Below are 15,998 nucleotides of genomic sequence, written 5' to 3'. Positions count from 1 at the left end.
GAGTAGAAGATTTGTAAAGTAATGCGTGTTGACGGAGCGTGTGCGTCAGTTATAATGAGCCAGTTAGTACGATTTGGAAGGGAGGGGAGAGCTATTGGAGAAAAAATATTAACTAATATGATGTAATTTGGAAAAAAAAAAAAAAACAGTAAGATTTATATTAGTTAATTATTATTAATCAATTAATAAATTTGTTGCCACGTAGCGTTATTTTATGTTGATAATTAATGATCATTTGTAAATTAAATTCTTTTTTAAAGTTTATCGCTCTTGCATCGGCTGATGTAATAATACACAGAAAAAAAAATTTACTTGAATCAATTTTGAAGAATTTTATCTTCTTGATTTGAGTAGAAAAATTATTTAACTAAGAAATTTTATTTAATTCAAGAATTTTTCGTCTTGATTCAAGACAATAAAACTCTTCAAAATTAATTTCTTAGTTCAAAATTTTTTTTCTTGATTCAAATTAATTTTTTTTTCAGTGTATAAATGGAGATTTTTTCATAAAATTTTGTCTTTCTCAATAAGCTTGGAACATGGTGAAGTAACTAATGAAAATTCTGCATAAAAAATTGCCACGAACTTAATGAATTTCTAAGTAATTCTTAACTAAAAAAAATAAAATAAACTATCGTACGTAAACGGTAAATAATATTTAATTTATTTCACATTACATAATTTCTATTTCATTATTAATTATTTCGAATAAAATATCCTAAAGATTCATGATAATTTTTGTCTGCAATACGTGCTGCGTTTTTGAATACTCTGCAGGTCACTAATCTTGAACAATTGCCGTGCTTCAGGAAAATTTTCATATGTTCTGAAAACAAATGAAAGCATTGATTAGTAAAATGACTTTTGAATTATAATTTAAAATAATAATAAACCATACTTTTAAAAGTTTTAATCATATTGTCACAATAAGAAGATCCGCGAAGAAAACATTCGATAGCCGTTGCTTCATAACTATTGTCATAGTGAGGATAACTTTTGTTTAAGATTTCAATACTACTGATGTTTGAATAAAATCGATCTTCTTCTTCAGAAATAGATTCTTCATCCATTTCAGTTTCTAATTCAGAATTTCCTTTATAATCAGCTATAATTATTTTATGCACTTCGGTTGAGTAGTTTGCTTCTAAAACATTCTTAATGCTGTTAAACCAATCGAATGTATGTCTGTTACATCCAACACATATACCTAATTCTAAGAAGTTCAGCATAGTATCTGTCAATTATACAAGAAAAGTTTAGTTAAATAAGTTTGGTTCATAAATTAATAACTGGAAAAAAATTATTCCGGTTCCGAATCATGTGTTAAGTACCACAAAAAATTAATTTAGTTTAATTCAATTAAATAATTTAATTACAGATGAATGATGGTTTGTTAACACCAATTTATCTAGAGTAAAACCTTGACGTTTTCTTCTTTGGTAATTTTATTTTTAAATATTTTAAAATATAAATCAAAATTTTTTAAAATAATTTTCAATTGAAATAGTTAAAAAATTTTTTAATGATAAAAATTAAAAAAAATATACCTTTAAATTCTTTGATCAGCTTTTTACACGAATTACCAAGATTTATTAAACAATCCGCAACTATTCGTTCATAAGCATGATTTTTATAATCACGATCCATTGATTTAAAAAATAACTTCTTAGGCTTATGAAGAGGCTTGTTAATATTTTCTAATTTATCGGCGCTGTACATTTCTTTAATGACAGTCCACTCTTTGGGATAGTATTTTTTTAGATGAGAAAATTGTGTTTTTATAAATACTTTCATCACTACACCATACTCAGTTAAGTCATTGTCAAAATAAGGTGCTAATGCATCTGTAAAAAAATTGAATGTTAATAATTTAATATGTTGCAGATAATATCATTAAAAGATTATCAATATCTATCTTTGTAGGCAAGAATAATTTACATACTTACTTTTCAACACTGAATCCAGTCTATCACAAGGAGTCACATCGAAAAAACACCCTAAGTAATTTGAATATCTCTTTGGGAAAAACTTCAAATGATCAACTGTTCCGTCAGTTGAACACAACATTAAAGCAAAAATTACCACAAATAAAAATAAAAACACAGATTGAATTTTCATCTTTACATGCGGGTTTTTTTTTTATATCTAAGGTTGCAAGAACACTAACTTAAGTGACGAGGTTTTGAACCTGCTCACAGCTGGCTGTAAGCGTGAGACCTTTTTCAGGTAAAAACTAACATCTATTATTCCCTTTAATCGAGGGAAGGGGACTTTATTATTCTAGGATACATTGGAATTTTATTTTATAAACTTCAAGTATTATCTTTTAAGTAAATATACATATGTATTCTTTTTAAATTGAATAATTTTTTTAACACTTTTTCAAACATAAATAGATTCTACACGGAAAATAAAATTGTAGGAAAAATTAGAATTCGTAATTCAGAACCAGACTTTCAGTATCTTCACTTTAAAATTTACAATGGTACATCGTAAAAATTTTTATATTGACTACGTTTATATGCATTTTTACGATATAGCATCGTAAATTTTAGAATGTAAAATAGGAGATATTGAAAGTCTGGTCTTGGTTTACAATGTCACAATTTTAATTTTTCTTATAATTATTTTTCCGTGTAAACTAATAGAAACCGCAAAACCAAGGAAGCATATTTTATCATTTTTTTTCCTAATTTCGGAATTTATCGATAGGAACTTTTTCTTTATTTAATATTTTGAAAAGAAAAAGTTTAAAAAAAATGACTGTTTGATTTTTGTTTATTAATTAAATTAAAATTAAAAAGATGTTTCTAAAAAATTGCACTTATAGTTTTTCAAGTTTTTTAGATGTGAAATTTTTTTTTAAATTGTTTAATCGAAATTTTTTTAATGAAAAAATTTGAAATGTCGGCTAACTTCTTTTCATCTAAAAAAAAAAAAAAAAAACACTTTACTATAGGAATATTCATTTCTAAAAACAATTCAAAATCAATAATATTGAAGTTAGCAGTCAGCTGTCAATTTTAAAAATTTTTCTAACAAATTAATTACATTAAAAAAATACATGAAAATAAATTTAGCAGATATTTAATAATTTTTAGAATTTTTTTTAACAAATTAATTATGACAAAAAAAATTGACTTTTAGAAAATTTTAAAATTAAAAATGCAATTGTTTAAAAATAATTTTTCGGAACTAATTTTTTTGTTAAATAAAATTTAAAAATTCTTTAGTGACTGCTAACTTTAATGTCGTAAAAAATGCTTCTAAAAATTTTCATGACATTAAATTTAGCTGTCACTTTACAATTGTTTTAATTTTTTTTAACAAATAAATTATAGCAAAAAAAAAATTATTAAAAAAATGGACTTGTAGAAATTTAAATAAATTAAAAATGCAATTTTTAAAAAATTATTTTTTTGTTAAAGAAAATTAAAAAGTTGTCAAGTGACAGCTAGGTTAGGTTAAGGTTTATGTGAAACTTTTTAACTAATTTTTTTTTAATAATTTAATTGCTATGAAATTCTATAAAAATTTTCTGTCAACTTCCGTGTTATTTAAAATCACATTATGTAAACTCATGTAGGCTCAGTTCTCATTTTAACAGTACAACGTACGATCGAGTGGTTTCTGAGGATTTTTTAGTGTCCACCGTATGGTATAATAACGACTGATGATATAGCGAAAATGACATTTCTGAAAGAAGATAATATATCTTGTCTTTTGACAATCATTCAGTGAAGTTAAAGTTAGTTGAATAAGAACAATACATAAGCACCATCCTTTATGTATTTTAGAAATTTATTTATATTTATGTATATTATATTTCATCACGATGGCGAAAGACATAAATAGTTGTGATCTAATTTTTGTTAGTAAATATTACCCAAAATGTTGGATATTTTTTTTAAAACATATTTATTTTCATAGATGAGTGATAACTAATAACTAATGAATTATAATAATAATAGTTATAGATAAAAATATTCCATAGCTGTAAAATAGTTTAATATTTTTTTAAAAATGCTTATTAAATAAATTTAACAAATTAACGATGATTCTTGGCATTCTAACTCGTGGAATTAATAGTATTATGTGAGTTTAACTTTTCATACTTTATATTAACTTTCATTGCTTCTTAATTATTTATATTATTTATTATTTTTTAGATTTTTTTCGTGATTAGTGGACTTTTATTGAGTAATTATTATTTTTTTTTTACAGGGAGATGATAAATATGAATTTATACACCATTATTCCTATTCACGAAAGACCTGATTTGTATATGGATTGTTGTAAACTTATCAATTCCGAATGGCCTTCTAGTGACACCAGAAGGTAGTTTATAATTAAATAGATAAATATATATATTAAATAGATAAATATATATATATATATATTATAATTGATCTTCAATTGAAGGATTTTATTTTTTAATTATACTTTGATAATTTTTAATCTACAAAAAATATTTTGTTGGTGATTATAAGCTCTGAATTTTTTTCTTTTAAAACATAAATAAAAATCATGGTTACAAGTGACAGATATAAAACTGGCATGTGATTGACATTTATCTTATCATCATTCTTTAATAATAAATTATGAATTTTCATTATAACTGTCGTGATATTGTCTTCAATAATTTGACAGTAAAAACTTAAATCATTTTTTTTTAAATGATTAAATTTTAATCTTTTAAAATTTTAATAAAATTTTTTCAATTAAAAATAATATTTCTCAGAGTTTAGGTTAAAAATTTATTAAAACTTATTTTTTATGTTTACATTTTAAAAAATTTTCTGACTTCAAAGTTAGGAGTCACTTCATTATTTTTTAGTTTTTTTTTTTTTTTAACAAATAAATTTGTTCCGAAAAATTATTTTTATAAAATTGTATTTTTAATTTTTTTTAATTTTTACATGTCAATTTTTTTGCCATAATTTATTCATTACAAAAATTCTTAAAAATATCAAATATCTGCTAAATTAATTTTCATTAAAATTTTATTTTAAAACTATAAGAATAATAATTTTTAAAAAATTGTATTTTGAATTTTTTTTTCTAATTTTTTTACCATAATTTATTTATTAAAAAAATTTTTAAAATTATCAAATTTCTGCTAAAATAATTTTTAATAAAATTTTATGTCAAAAAAAAATATTTACAAATTACATTATTTCAACAGATTAAGAACACTGAGAATGTCATGTGATAATTTTCCAACTTGTTTGATACTTATAATTGACAACAAAGTAATAGGGCACTGCAAAATATCACTAGTACCTAAACTCAATGGCAGCTGTTTTATAGAATCAGGTATTAAATAATTCACTAGCATTATTAAATTTTACTGAAAATGAAAATAATAATAATTTATATTTTTAGTTTTTATTGGCAGTTGAGTCTAATACAACAATTTTTTTTTCATAATGTTGTTAGCCTGTATTTCCCTCCAGGCATAAACAATTTATCGTTAATTCATACCTAAATTTATCATTAAAGATAAATTTGACTGAAAAAATAATTCAGACGGCCCATACCCGTATTAGACAGTCAATAAAAACTAAAAATATAAAATATTATAAAACCAGTCTTTAGAAAAAATAAATATCAAAAAATAGTAATAATAAATAAAAAAATGTATTTTTAGTTGTTATCGATTCAGAATATCGATACCGAGGGCTCGGTTCAATACTTTTGCGTGGCACAGAAAAATACGTTTTGACCAAAAACATAAAAAGTATTTATCTCGCAACAAAAGGGCAAGAACAATTTTACCAAAAAAATGGATATTACAACTGCGAGCCCATCGATTTGTGGGACTGTAGAACAGTCTCAAAACCCATTGATGTAATAAGAAAAAAGTATACACAAAAAGAAAAATGCTCTGGGCCGCCGCCGCCACCACTGCCTAATTTATTTTCTTTTAAAAAGTCAAAAATTACTACATCTAAAACCTACATGGTAAAACATTTATAAAAAAACCAGCTCTATTTATAAAACAAATATATTTTTTTATAAGAAGACATTACATGTTTTATTTAACATTAGTATTTATATTTATTTATTGAAAGTATAACATGCTTATTGCACTGTATTGTAATATTTCTTGTTATCTTGGATCGTAAATGACAATTACTGCTGAGTATCAGTCGAAAGACCACAAACTGTTTGGAAATGTTCTGGTTTTTCTAAACTATCAACTAAAAACTCTCCCAGCTCATACTTGGAGATAACACGTCCAGGAGACTCATCGTACTTAACAGTGTAGCTTGATTTTGGTGATGCTAAAAAATATTTAATCATTAATCAATAATAATAAATTAAATAAATAATTTATACGTCAGTTAAATATTAAATTCAGGGTGGTAAATATAATATTGTTATAAATATAATTATCTGTTTATCGACGAATTAAATTTATAATTAAATTTAATTATAAATTTATAATTAATTATAATAATTTAGTGATAAAAAAGCAGACTTTCGAAGATTTTAAATAAAAAAAAAAAATTTTTATGAAGATGTGTATATATTTAAATCGATTCGATAATAGTTTGATGTCTGCCATTTTTATTTCTAGTATAATTTTAAATTACCGGCAATGTGTGGTGGCAAAACAGCAATCCATTTAAGACCGCTCTCTTTGATAGCGTCAAACATACGTTGGTGATCGGCATTTATGTCAAGAAACTGTTTCGGGATTTTGTCCAAATCCCAGAATAAAAATGAAGATAAGCAAACAGATACGCGTTCAACATTATTTTTTTTCATAGCACGTATTATGTTCTTTAATCCATCAGACATTTCAGTTGTAGGCTCTGAAATGATAAATTTTTAATTAATAAAATAACTAAAATACTAATCCAAAAAATTAACTAAATTTTTAAATTACTCAGATCATTTCTCGTTCCTAGTACAACAATGACTCCTTCCTGATTAGCAATTGATGGTTCAACCTGTTCATAATTGGTGACATTCCCAACGATGGTCTTGACTTTTCCCTTCAAGTGTTCCGGAATTTTGGCTTCGTCTCTTACGAAGACAGTGACGTCGTAGCCTATAAAATATAAAGCAATTGATGATAATTATGTGATAAGTATGTTGATAAAAATTATTTATAAAATGACCAATTAATTTAAAAATATCATAAAGCTGAAGTTAACAGACATTTGACAATCTATTGATTTTCCTTGAAAAATAAACTAGACATAGAAAATTATTCATAAAAATATTATTAATAATTTTTCAGAGCTTCTAAAATTTTAGTATCATAAAATATTACCTTTATTAACAGCGTGCTCTAAAGCACATAGACCAGTCATGCCGGTAGAGCCAAAAATTATAACCTTCTTCATGGTCACAGTGGTGTTTTTTAGTTGCTGAGAGAACTTTCCTTGAAGACACTTGAACAGAGACTGGAATATTTATTCGGCGATAATGAAAACCAAACTATAAATGAATTTTCATTATTTTATTTCAGTACGTCAATTTGATAAAAATACTGATATAGAATTGATAAGAATTAAAGATTTGATTGGAAAGTATTGCGTCTATACGTAGTTGCGTCTATAAATCTTGATAACGAATGACAAACAGCTGAGTCATCTAAGAATAATTTAAGTTAATTGCCGGTATGTTCTCCTACGCTAGATTGACAATTAACATAGAATCTATGCTAACATTAATATTATATTATATCACGTTTTCATAACTTGTTTTTTTATCCTTGTTTAATTTCTTCAATTGGAAGCGAGATCTATAGAAAGCGCGCGCGCACACAGCGGGTAATTTAAATTTTTAAAGTAAAAAATAAATAAACTTTTTAGAAAATGAAAATTAAGCTAGCCAACATCTTAAAATTTTTAGAATTTTTTTTTATTGAAAAAATTATTACAAATAAATAAAATAAAAATTTCATTTGTAAAAAACTTGAAAAACGGTAAGTGCAATATTTAAAAAATATTATTTTTTATCTTTTTCAAATTTAATAAAAAAAAATTGGATGTTACATAAAAAAAAATGTTATTTTAATTAAAATTCAATTAAAAAACTTTAATTAGAAAGAAAAAATGTATTAATTCATTGTTTGAATATAAAAATTAACTAAGCAGATATTTAATAATTTTTAAAAGTTTTGTTAATAAATAAATTATGGCAAAAAAAAATTGTCATGTAGAAATTTTAAAAAATTAAAAATGCAATTTTTTAAAATAATTTATTTGAATTAATTTAATTATTAAATAAAATTAAAAATTGGTCAAATGACAGCTAACTTTAATGTCATTATTTGAATAAGAAGCAATTTAAATATAACCGTTACAAAAAGTTTACGCGCGCTTCCGCGGCAGCCAATCAGCGTCGTCCTGTTCCGAACAAAGCTTTCTGCACATAGAGACACGCAGACGCCATTTGCATTCCGTCTAATGCTGACGAACTGACAATCCACAGCCTCCCGGTGCTATTTTGTATTTGTTTTTTTTACTAATTTTTACTTAATTATTGAAGTTGAATTATCATCACAAATATTTCTATCACATCAACAAATAACAATTTATATTTTAAACATCTTGATTGTTATTATTTTTATAAATTCATTAATTTTGCTTTGTCATGTTCGAGATGATACCTGTACTATACATTTCAATATTGTACGTTAGTCAATTAATTTACTGCTGAAATTGTCTCTTGTAGATTCGTAATCGATTATTTAAGAAAATTTTAATAAATTATTGCATAAAATGTAGCCATGGCTTTGGATTGGGTTTTTTCGTTGACGCCAAATTTTATCGCGCGGCTAAAAAATAAATTAAAATACTTTTTATTTACTCATTTTTTTTAATGACATTTAATTGTGATATTAATAATACTGAAGTTAGCGGTCAACTATCAATTTAAAAAATTTTTTTAACAAATTAATTACATTAAAATTTTCACTTGTAATTTTTATTAATTTTCACATGTGAAAATTTTTAATTAAATTTTTTTTTAATAATTTAATCGTTATAAAATTCCAAAAAAATTTTTAATATTTGTCAACTTCAGGGTTATTATTATTAAATATAAGTTGTTTCTAAGTATAATATAAAGTAAGGAAGTAGTGCACAAGTGTCTTAGTGAGTAGTGATTTGTTAGTGAGTAGTGATTTATTAGTGAGTAGTGATTTGTTAGTGGTATAGCAACAGCGACTTGTTAATTTTCCTCTGCTAGTCTCCTAATTTTTTAACTTGAAGGTAAATTAATTTTATGCGTTTAAAGAATATAAAAATTATTTTTCTGATAATAAGCCTTACAAAATTTATTTAATTTTTTTTCAGGAGTTCAGTTTTGGAGCATTCAGAAAATCTTGATATGGTAAGTGAGAAATAATAAATGCTTAAGTATTCTATTATACTCAACAGACATCAGATTATTTTTAACATACAAATTAGGGTTCAGATAAAATTTACAAAAAAATGTTGCCCATTTTTTTTTAACCTTAACATGTTAATTTTTTTGATAATTTTTTTGTTGAAAAACTCCGACTTATTTTTGGGGGATTGATAATTTCAGTTTTATAAAATTTTACTTACACAAATAAAAAAAAATTTTCATCAATATATATGTAATTCTTTATCTCTTATACTATGCTACTTAAAAAAAAAAAAAAAAAAAAAAAGTCATTAAACGGTATTATCAGTATTATAAATAAAAGTAGATTCTTGACATATTTTTCTCAACAATTAGTCAAATTACTTAAACTTTATATATATATTTAGTAAAAAACAAATGAACAACAATTTCTATTCTCACCTGTCAAAAAAATAACAACAGAATACTACCGTGACATGTGTCACTAAATTTAGTATTCATATATCTTTAAATTATTTATTATTTATTACAATAATGTCAGATGACATCGATAGTTGTTATACAAGCGATTCAGACATAGGATTTAGACAGTTGGACTCTTCAGAATCACCTGGATCAGATAATAATGAGAGCAATTCTCCCTATAATATATCATTATTATTACCGGTAGTACGTATAATACTGGTGATTTTCTTAAGGATCGGATTTACATTAGTGCAGATTGGCAGCGTGCCTATAACCAACGTAAATTTAATCCTGCTTCAAAATATCGTTGATTTTTGTTGGGTAAGTCTCATCTACATTATCCTAGGATCAGTGATAGCTTACACGGGTGATATAGTCGGTGTCGTGGGAGGGGGTCATTGGATAGGTGACAAAGTAGTGAACAAAGAAGAAGCAGTAATCGGATGGCAAACGATAATGATTGCTTCTTCAATAGCAACAACCTGTATGGTCGGTCGTACCCATACAATAGCATCTATTATCATCGGAATAGTTCTCTCGGGCATTGTGCAACCGTTTATTATTCACTGGACCTGGACAGCCAAGGGCTGGATGTCATGGAACTCGCTTCGTGGTCAGCAAGTGCCATTTCGTGATTTCGGCGGGTCAACTGTTGTCCATATCGTTGGAGGTCTTACCGGGCTTATTGGCTGTTCAATATTAGGAAGAAGGATTCTCAAGCTTCGTGACATGGACAAAGCTAGCATTGCAATTGGATCTGTTGGTACAACATTTATTGGTCATTTTTTCATCATCTTAGGACTTCAGGTTTTTATAAAAATAAATTTATTAATCAAAACTTTTTGTTTTGCAATAAAATTTGATGATTATTCCATTTTCAGAGTCTATTTTTTAGTAATAAAATAGATGACAACGGCAAATTAGTGAGCAAGTGGTTATCCCGCATATTTATCAACAATTTATTGACAGTATCGATGTGTGCCCTTGTGACGATAGCTCTTCATTTTTTAATGCGAGATTCATTCAATCATTGGACAGTAATGAGATGTATTCAAGCAGTCACTGCAGGTGTTGTTGTTATTTCAGCTGGCGTTGACATTTACACACCTTCAATTGCTCTAGCTATTGGTTTTGTCGGAGGAATCCTATTTTATCTTGTCACAAAAGCTATTTTTAAGACCCCGTTAGAGGATTACTGTAATATCATTGCTATTCACGTTGTCTGTGCTCTTATGGGTAGCTTCGTCGCCCTATTTTTCTACGGAGCTTCTCACGAATCTTATGGATACTCGGTTGTTTTGCTTGATGCACTCTGGCATCTTATCTGCATAGTTTCTATTATTTCATTCGTTTCCGTAACCGTAACGCCGATGTTTTTGATACTTGACTGTCTAGGACTGCTCAGGAATAGGTCTGAATACTTGAATCACTTGAGGTCTACTGCTGCCCAAGAGCGAAGACATAGGTATTCTAGTTTCAATTATTCATCGTTTTTTATTTCATTTTTCGGGTGATATTTACTGTATCGTAAATTTTTATATAGATCATTTGGTGAAAGATTGTTTCGTCTTGACTCTGAGACAGTTTTTATTCAACCTGGGCAGTTGAATGATCAAGAACTTCAAACCAAGTCATTACCTAGACCCTCAAGAATTGAAACGGTAGCGCGAGTTGAAATTCCCGATCAAAATCTTACCACCCAAAATGTTTTTAACGATAGTTTTGAAGCATTTAAAGGTAAATTTGAATTATTAATTGAGCAGGGTTGAAATTTTTTATAAATAATAAAATTAACTTTTTATTTAGAGTCAATTGTAGAACAGAAATTGAGAAAAGCTCGACAAGTTCATACAATTAGTTCAGCAACCGACCCAGCAGAAGTAGATCATGGTAGTTACAAAACTCTTGTGATTGGAGACTATAAAAAAATAAATGAAACCATCATTGGAAGTAAAAATTTAACCACGCCAACAATTACCTACGAGCTAATAAATGTTAACGATTATTACAACAATAATAGTTTACAAAGTTCACCTAAAGTTATTGAACAAGATCTTTCGTATAAACTTCATAGAACTTTAAATTCTTTGGATTTAAAGAGCGATAGCGTTATTCAAGACGGTGATAAAGTTAATGTACTTGTTGAACCGCAATTTTGTTCTTGTGTAAACAGCGATTCTGAAGATGATGATTACTTGAATTCATTTAATAAACAATCATTTGATGAGAGTCAAAACATCAAGTTAGCCATGATTAATGACAATCAATAATAATAATCATAATAGTAACGGGGATAATAAAATTGACAATTTGTTTTCTTATTAATTTTTTTTTATCGGTCTCACATTTTTTATTTATTTGGATGACAGTATTTTACAATTGAGTACCGTTAGTTAAATAATCATAGGTTTCAATTAATAGTTGTTTTTTTTTTTAAATCAATATTACAAAAATGAATGATTTATATTGCTTGCTTGGATTTATTACGCTAATTTCTGATTTTATTGTCAGGTAATTAAGCTTTCCATGGTTGTATTCTCATCGTGAATAATTGTGATATAACTAGATGCATTTAATTAATTGAATATATTTTTTTCACTATATTATAGATCGAAAAAAATAATTGACATTGATTGAATCCTTGATATTTAACAAACGATTCTCGAGGGTTCAATACAAGAGACTTATAAATACATAATTAATATATATATATATATATATATATATATATATATATATATATATATATATATATATATATATATATATATATATATATATATAATGTATATTTATAATATTTACAACACTGATTTAAATGGCACGATTGACGAGGTTAATTTAACAAAAAATTAACCGTCGACAACAATAAACTTTGTACAATCATTAAACATTTTTTTAGTCATTACTTTTCTTTCATTTATATGAATACTTATTTATTTATTTATATACTTTATAAATATATATTCATTTAAAAAAACGTTCAGACAAAAAAATTTACAAACGTAACATTAATAATTAACTGGATTTTATTTTTTAATTATTATCAAAACGTCAATATGGCGGGATTTTATTAGAGCTGACTAAAATTAAAAACTTAATTTACAATTTCGTTAATATATCATTACATTAATATGATCTTTCATAAATATTTACTAGAAACAAATGGAGTTTAAAAAATTAAATACAAAAAAATCTTATCTTTGGACTGTACAATGGACGTTTTTAAACTGTTGAAAATTACCTTTTCAACATAATTAATTAATATCTTATTTTTATATTAATATATTTATAGTTAATTTACCTAGGAATGAAAACATAGCTTCAATATAATTGATATTATCAATAGTCGAAAATCCACAATTTTGCAATTTGTATACGACTATTTAGTCACATAAAAAACATTATAACAATTTAATAGACATCAATATTGACATTCGACTATTATGCACATTGTAATAATTTACATAAGCGGTAATATCCGCATTGGTTTTCATAATTGTCATAGTTATAATCAATATTGTCAAAATATACATTATTTGTGATCATTATTTCCAAACATTTACATACTCAGTAGCTGCAGCAATCATAACTATAATATATAATATAATTTCATCTATCTACAACAATGATCACGTAAATAAATGTCAATCATTACATTTTAAAATATACAAAAAAATCAGTACAGGCATAATTTAATTTGATACATTTTTAAACGAATAATGTATTCTAATAACAGAATTTTTAACTTAAAAGTTAAATCTTAAATGGTATAATAATTAAAAAAAATTTTTTTTTACAATTAAAAGATAATAAACAATATCTTATTATTAATATTATACAATTATTTTCAAATCTTGCAACTTGATGTCAGCAAAAATTGACGTTTTAGTCTTAACAGTCAGGTAAAAAAAATATAAAAAAAAATGGCACTTGCAATGTACGTTAATTACACACCATTTATCGCAATAACATTAAATTCTGTTGATTACAATTACTATTATTACAATGATGTAAATCGCGCGATAAACATTAATTGTTTAACTAACTATCGGCATACATAGGTATGTACATGAAGGTAGGTTATTTACTGATTCAGTCACCGTATTACTGACTAGGTATTTGACCAACGTGTCCAAGCATATAGAGTTTAATCATTTGACCTGTTCGTTTAGATATGCCAGCAGTATTTTAATGCACACATAGAGCTAGCACTATTTCCGGCGCTTTAATCAACCAATAGATCCGTTGAATTCGATAGAGTTTATTTTATTGTGATAAAAATGATAGTAAAAAATGAACATTAGTTTGATTTATTATCACTGGGTGATGAAATTAAACGTCTCAGAAATAGAGGGTAGGGTGAACCACGAGTAATCAGTAGTCGACGTTTGCTAGGTCATCACAGTATCCGTGAGATCGTCCTTTAACCATTGTGGTATGGTCCGTGAGCCGAGTCGTTTAAGGAGCTTAACTAATGCCGTATTGTGAGATAGATAATACCTCTGCAACAGTTTGTACGACCTATCTTCCATCGGGGGATACTGACGACCTTTACTTTTGCCAAGGCACTTTGTATGATCTTCATTAGTGACTTGACAAAAGAATCCTTTTTTTGGGTCATACCTCAAGTGAGTTGAGTAATTGAACGCCGGGGTTATTTTCAAAAATCGCTGTAACTCGTGCAACGTTTCAACGGGATTCTGGCGCAATTGTTCTCCGTCAATAATGTGCAACTGCTGAGGCAAGTAGTACGACAGCCACCGCTCCAAGTGTTGAGCATATTTACCGGGGTTTAAGCATCTGTTGCGAAGATCACGCAGCGGTTTTGGAGCGGTGTCACTTGCTGTTATCACCGCATGAAAGCTGTAGTTGTTTGCTACCGGATCACCATGAGCACGCGTATGCTGATACCACGAGTACGCTCTTCTGGCTGGTGATAGCAGAATTGTTACAAGCTTCGCTTTTGGTAGAAGCGCGTGAGCTCGTCGTGGCACTAACTCTCCGTCAAAATATGTTGCTGATTTCTCAAACAAGTACCGCGAGCTTTCGTTTTTTGATGCTGGGAAGAAACTCATGTACCTGAAATAAATTATCATTTATTAAAATTTTATTCAAGGGATTTAAATTTATTCGAATTATTATTTTTTTTAATATACTCTAATTTTTTAAAATTAATTCTATATTTTAAATTAAAAAGAAAAATTAGTTTTGAATATGTTAGTTCAATACTAATTTTAAAAGTTTGAATTTCAATTAAATGAATGAGAATATTAATTGGATGAGCATTCGTCTATAAATCTATTAAACTGTCTCTACCTTACGTGAATTTCAATTGAAAACTTTTTTGACAGAAGTTACTATCGTTACAGTTTTACTTTTAATGTATTTGCTGAAGTCATTATTTACACCGGAAATGCTAACTAAGCTGATAAAATATTACATGTATATTATTGAAAAAAATTTTTAATTCAAGAGAAATTAATTTAAATAAGTTTTAAAAAAATTTTTGGCAGTATATTTTACTGATAATTATCAATAAATTTAATGTTTAAGTAAATAATTTTTTTAACAAAAATATCATTTCTCTTCAGTTAGTTACAAAATAACTATTTGTACAAATATTTATACATTCTATAAAATGAAAATATATATCCTTTAAACAGCCGTCACAAACAACATGCGCACTAGTTTCAATTTATGTTTGTCAGCGGCGGCACATGCTTTGTGTGCTTTATTTTTTGAACTAGCAGATTGTAAACAAGTAAATAATAATATTTATAGATGTTTGTTTAAGATTTAAACAGATATATTGTCGTCATGTTACTGTTTGTTTAGAAAAACTATCTAATCTACTCTAAAACAAATTCTTCTTCATACTTATTGTTATTATACAATATAATATCTGCCGGTGATTTAAAACTCTACGCTTAAAACAGTATTTTTATTGCTTACGCTATACGTCAGTCAATAATATAACATCTTGAGATAAAGAATTATAATTTTGATAGTCAAGTGAGTAATAAATAAGCCGAGAATTTTTTAACGAAATATCTCACAGCTACTTAAGCCTTGAACTTAATCAAAGTTGATTGTTTAATGTGTGTATGATACAAAACTTAGATTAAATAATGAGTATAACATAACAGTTTTAGACTGTCTCTTGAATAACTAATACGTTT

The 15,998-nt window shown here is 26.3% G+C and overlaps 5 protein-coding genes across 7 annotated transcripts in view; 2 read left to right on the top strand and 3 right to left on the bottom strand.

Annotated features, from left to right (window-relative positions):
* Positions 1-651: 651 nt before the first annotated feature.
* On the bottom strand, positions 652-2,346 carry LOC141530858 (uncharacterized). The gene is made up of 4 exons (XM_074248223.1): positions 1,947-2,346; positions 1,548-1,844; positions 899-1,234; positions 652-826 (listed from the first exon to the last, which is right to left on the bottom strand). Exons 1-4 carry the CDS (start codon positions 2,116-2,118, stop codon positions 696-698), a joined length of 936 nt encoding a protein of 311 aa, XP_074104324.1. The 5' UTR covers positions 2,119-2,346; the 3' UTR covers positions 652-695.
* Positions 2,347-3,852: 1,506 nt separating this feature from the next.
* Positions 3,853-6,026, top strand: Naa80 (N-alpha-acetyltransferase 80). Of its 2 annotated transcripts, none has more exons than XM_074247545.1 (4): positions 3,853-3,871; positions 4,225-4,338; positions 5,186-5,316; positions 5,651-6,026. In XM_074247545.1, the coding sequence occupies exons 2-4, from the start codon at positions 4,229-4,231 to the stop codon at positions 5,977-5,979; spliced, it is 570 nt and encodes a 189-aa protein (XP_074103646.1). In that variant the 5' UTR covers positions 3,853-3,871; positions 4,225-4,228; the 3' UTR covers positions 5,980-6,026. The 2 variants fall into 2 exon arrangements, with proteins under 2 accessions (XP_074103646.1, XP_074103645.1); XM_074247544.1 differs by lacking the exon at positions 3,853-3,871 and adding an exon at positions 3,878-4,095.
* LOC141530452 (flavin reductase (NADPH)-like) lies at positions 5,990-7,650 on the bottom strand. The gene is made up of 4 exons (XM_074247546.1): positions 7,286-7,650; positions 6,896-7,060; positions 6,600-6,821; positions 5,990-6,287 (listed from the first exon to the last, which is right to left on the bottom strand). Exons 1-4 carry the CDS (start codon positions 7,356-7,358, stop codon positions 6,136-6,138), a joined length of 612 nt encoding a protein of 203 aa, XP_074103647.1. The 5' UTR covers positions 7,359-7,650; the 3' UTR covers positions 5,990-6,135.
* Positions 7,651-9,885: 2,235 nt separating this feature from the next.
* Amt2l (Amt-2-like protein) lies at positions 9,886-12,086 on the top strand. Its single transcript, XM_074247370.1, has 5 exons — positions 9,886-10,623; positions 10,698-11,281; positions 11,360-11,553; positions 11,623-11,723; positions 11,916-12,086. Exons 1-5 carry the CDS (start codon positions 9,886-9,888, stop codon positions 12,084-12,086), a joined length of 1,788 nt encoding a protein of 595 aa, XP_074103471.1.
* Positions 12,087-13,899: 1,813 nt separating this feature from the next.
* Positions 13,900-15,998, bottom strand: part of Sfl (N-deacetylase and N-sulfotransferase sfl) — a 58,354-nt gene continuing 56,255 nt past the window's right edge. For both annotated transcript variants that reach the window (XM_074247846.1, XM_074247847.1), the window contains exon 11: positions 13,900-14,898. In XM_074247846.1, the coding sequence (XP_074103947.1) occupies positions 14,211-14,898 (688 nt within the window). In that variant the 3' untranslated portion in view covers positions 13,900-14,210. The remainder of the gene's footprint in view (positions 14,899-15,998) is intronic.

The sequence above is a fragment of the Cotesia typhae genome, unplaced genomic scaffold, assembly GCF_013202065.1.
Source record: "Cotesia typhae breed Kobodo isofemale line unplaced genomic scaffold, CoteBio_Ctyphae contig_5, whole genome shotgun sequence".
NCBI classification, from domain to species: Eukaryota; Metazoa; Arthropoda; class Insecta; order Hymenoptera; family Braconidae; genus Cotesia; species Cotesia typhae.
This window is presented reverse-complemented; position numbering and strand designations above follow the sequence as displayed.